The sequence below is a fragment of the Merops nubicus genome, unplaced genomic scaffold (assembly GCF_000691845.1).
Source record: "Merops nubicus isolate BGI_N331 unplaced genomic scaffold, ASM69184v1 scaffold27086, whole genome shotgun sequence".
Lineage (NCBI taxonomy): Eukaryota > Metazoa > Chordata > Aves > Coraciiformes > Meropidae > Merops > Merops nubicus.
The window spans coordinates 1-2,623 of NW_008614778.1; the positions used below are offsets into that span (position 1 = coordinate 1).

The 2,623-nt window shown below is 57.9% G+C and overlaps 1 protein-coding gene across 1 annotated transcript in view; it reads left to right on the plus strand.

Annotated features, from left to right (window-relative positions):
- Positions 1–214: 214 nt before the first annotated feature.
- Positions 215–2,623, plus strand: part of LOC103774912 (pre-B-cell leukemia transcription factor 3) — a gene marked incomplete at its 5' end in the record, with an annotated part of 9,889 nt that continues 7,480 nt past the window's right edge. Inside the window, one exon of the mRNA XM_008942348.1 lies at positions 215–405. Coding sequence (XP_008940596.1) covers positions 215–405 — 191 coding nt within the window. The remainder of the gene's footprint in view (positions 406–2,623) is intronic.

Sequence of the window (2,623 nt, forward strand, 5' to 3'; positions counted from 1 at the left end):
GCTCTGGCTGCTCGGCTGCCCCAGGGGGGTCCCGGGTCTCGCGGGCAGGGTGCGTGTGATCTGCTCCCGCTGCCACGCGTGTGCGGAGGGGATGGGGCTGCCCGAGGGTACCCCAGCCCCTCCCCAGCACTGCCTTCCCCCCCAACAGCTGTCACAAGCTTGTGTCCTTGTGGGGTGGCACAAAACAACTTATGAACCTCTCCTTCCTTTTCAGGCATGTAATGAATTTACCACACATGTGATGAACCTTCTCAGAGAACAGAGCCGGACACGTCCCATTTCTCCCAAGGAGATTGAAAGGATGGTGGGCATCATTCATCGAAAATTCAGCTCCATCCAGATGCAACTCAAACAAAGTACTTGTGAAGCAGTAATGATTTTAAGATCAAGGTTCCTTGATGCCAGGTAAGGCAGAGGCGAGTGTCCCTGTCTCTTTTTGAGGGGGAAGAGACAATTGCTGGGCAGCCCTGGGAGAGCCTAGCCCTGCCGAGACCTGTCCCCACATGGGCAGAGACCCTCTAGGAGAGGCTGGTTTGCCCCCGCAAAAGCCCCCCGTCCGCCACCCAGCAGCTGCTGTGAAAGGGGGGTTCCTGCACAGGGCTTTCATAAACAGTGAAGTCTTTTCTACATATTTTAGCACACAGACCAGCCCTGTTTACTCGATGCTTGTTTACCCTGCCTGTGCGGGACTGACATAGGATTTGTACAAAAGGCTGTTTTGTCACCCCGGCAATTATTTAGATTGCTGCTGGTACCAATGTCTTGCAGCATAAGGCCAGCCTTGCAAGACACTGACCCTGTAATGGAAGAGCTAAGTTCTCTGGGAGGGACATGCCCACGGGCTGCGACTGATGCCGGGTGAGCAGCTGCGCGTGCCCCGGGGTAAGAAGGGCGACGATGCTCCCGAAAGCCAGATCTGCTGGCCTGTCTCCCATCGAGCTCTCTCCTGAGTGGGGCACGGGTGAAGGCAGCACCTTCCAAACCGCTCACAGCTGGCACACGTGTCCCTCAACACCCGTGTCACTGCCAGAGCTCAGAGTCCGACCCCGCAGTCCGTGGCCTCCGAAACAGGCTGCTGGTTCTGCAGGACTAGGGCAGTGACTTTAGCTCTCTACTTGGCACAGTGGAGGCCACCCCTCAAATCCTGGGGTCAGTTTTGAGCCCCTTGCTCCAAGAAGGACCTTGAGCTGCTGGAGCATGTCCAAAGAAGGGCAACGAAGCTGGGGAAGAGTCTAGAGCCCAAATGTGGGGAGGAGCAGCTGAGGGAACTGGGGGTACTGAGACTGGAGCAAAGGAGGCTCAGGGGACACCTTCTGTCTCTGCACAGCTCCTGACAGGAGGCTGGAGCCAGGTAGGGGTCAGGCTCTTCTCCCAAGGAATAAGCGACAGGACAAGAGGAAATGGCCTCAGGTTGTGCCAGGAGAGGTGTAGGTTGGACATGAGGAACAATTTCCTCCCTTCCAGGGTTGTTCAGGCCTGTCCCAGGCTGCCCAGGGCAGTGGTGGAGTCCCCACCCCTGGGGTGGTTTCCAGGCTGTGGAGGGACATGGTGCTGAGGGACACAGTTCAGTGGGGACCTGGAAGTGCTGGAGGAATGGTTGGACTTAATGATCTTAAAGCTTTTTTCCAACCAAAATTATTTTATGATTCTATTCTATGAAGCAGGCAGGTGGGGATTTGGAGGGAGTTTCTAGGCACAGCCAGATTTGCATGGAAGCCCTGGTGAGGTAGGATGTTGACCCCAGCCCTTTCACAGGGCTCCTCTCTGCAGAGCAGGGCCCCAGCAGCCGGCAGAGCCGGGAGGAGCAGCCGGCACCAGGCAGAGCCTCGCCGCAGCAGCCAGCTCCTGCTTCACACCTGGAAGCTGTGAGGAGCTCAACAAGAGCAGAATCCTGTTAGTAACAAGGAGGTCACTGGCAGGTGTGGAAATCGGGGTAATTACAGCCAGTTGGAGGAAATGTCTGTGGAGAGCACCAGGAACTGTAAAAGGTAGAGCTGCAGATGCACGTTTTAAAGTGATTTCTTTAAAAAGGAGGAAGGTAAATAAGGCAAAATGAGCGGAAGCACAGTAATGAGATAAGCATAGCTCTGGGGAGAGGCTGCCTGCTCCAGGCTGTGCGTCGTTAGCAGCACGGTGATGCCGCGGGAGGAGCGCTGGGGGCTGCGCTGGCTGCCGGCTGGCCTCGGGCACAGGCAGTTCGATTGCAACCCGCCCTGAGGGGAAGGGAGCTCTGAAGGGAGTGTTTAACTGGCGCTTTGGAGGGGATGTTCTGGGGAGGAGGAGAGCAGGTGCAGCGGTGTGGTGAGGCCACAGCGGTGGGGTGGGTGCCGTGCCAGGGTGGCCGTGTGGCTTGCTGGCCAGCGCTGTGGACTGGCTGGAGCACCGGCCGGGCTGTGTGCCCCGAGAGGCCTCGCTGCAGGGCCGCACAGCTCAGTGCCTGTCCCGTGCAGCAGGAGGGTGAACAGATGGGTCTCCCTCCAAAGCCCCAAAAGCCACTTGCTCGCGAAAGCCAATTAGCTCAAGGAGTGCTATGTAAGGACACGCAGCGATGCCGCCCTGTCCTTTTCCACACCGCTCGCCTCCGAGGCCTGCGCAGAAGCCCCAGCGGAACTGCCGCTACAGG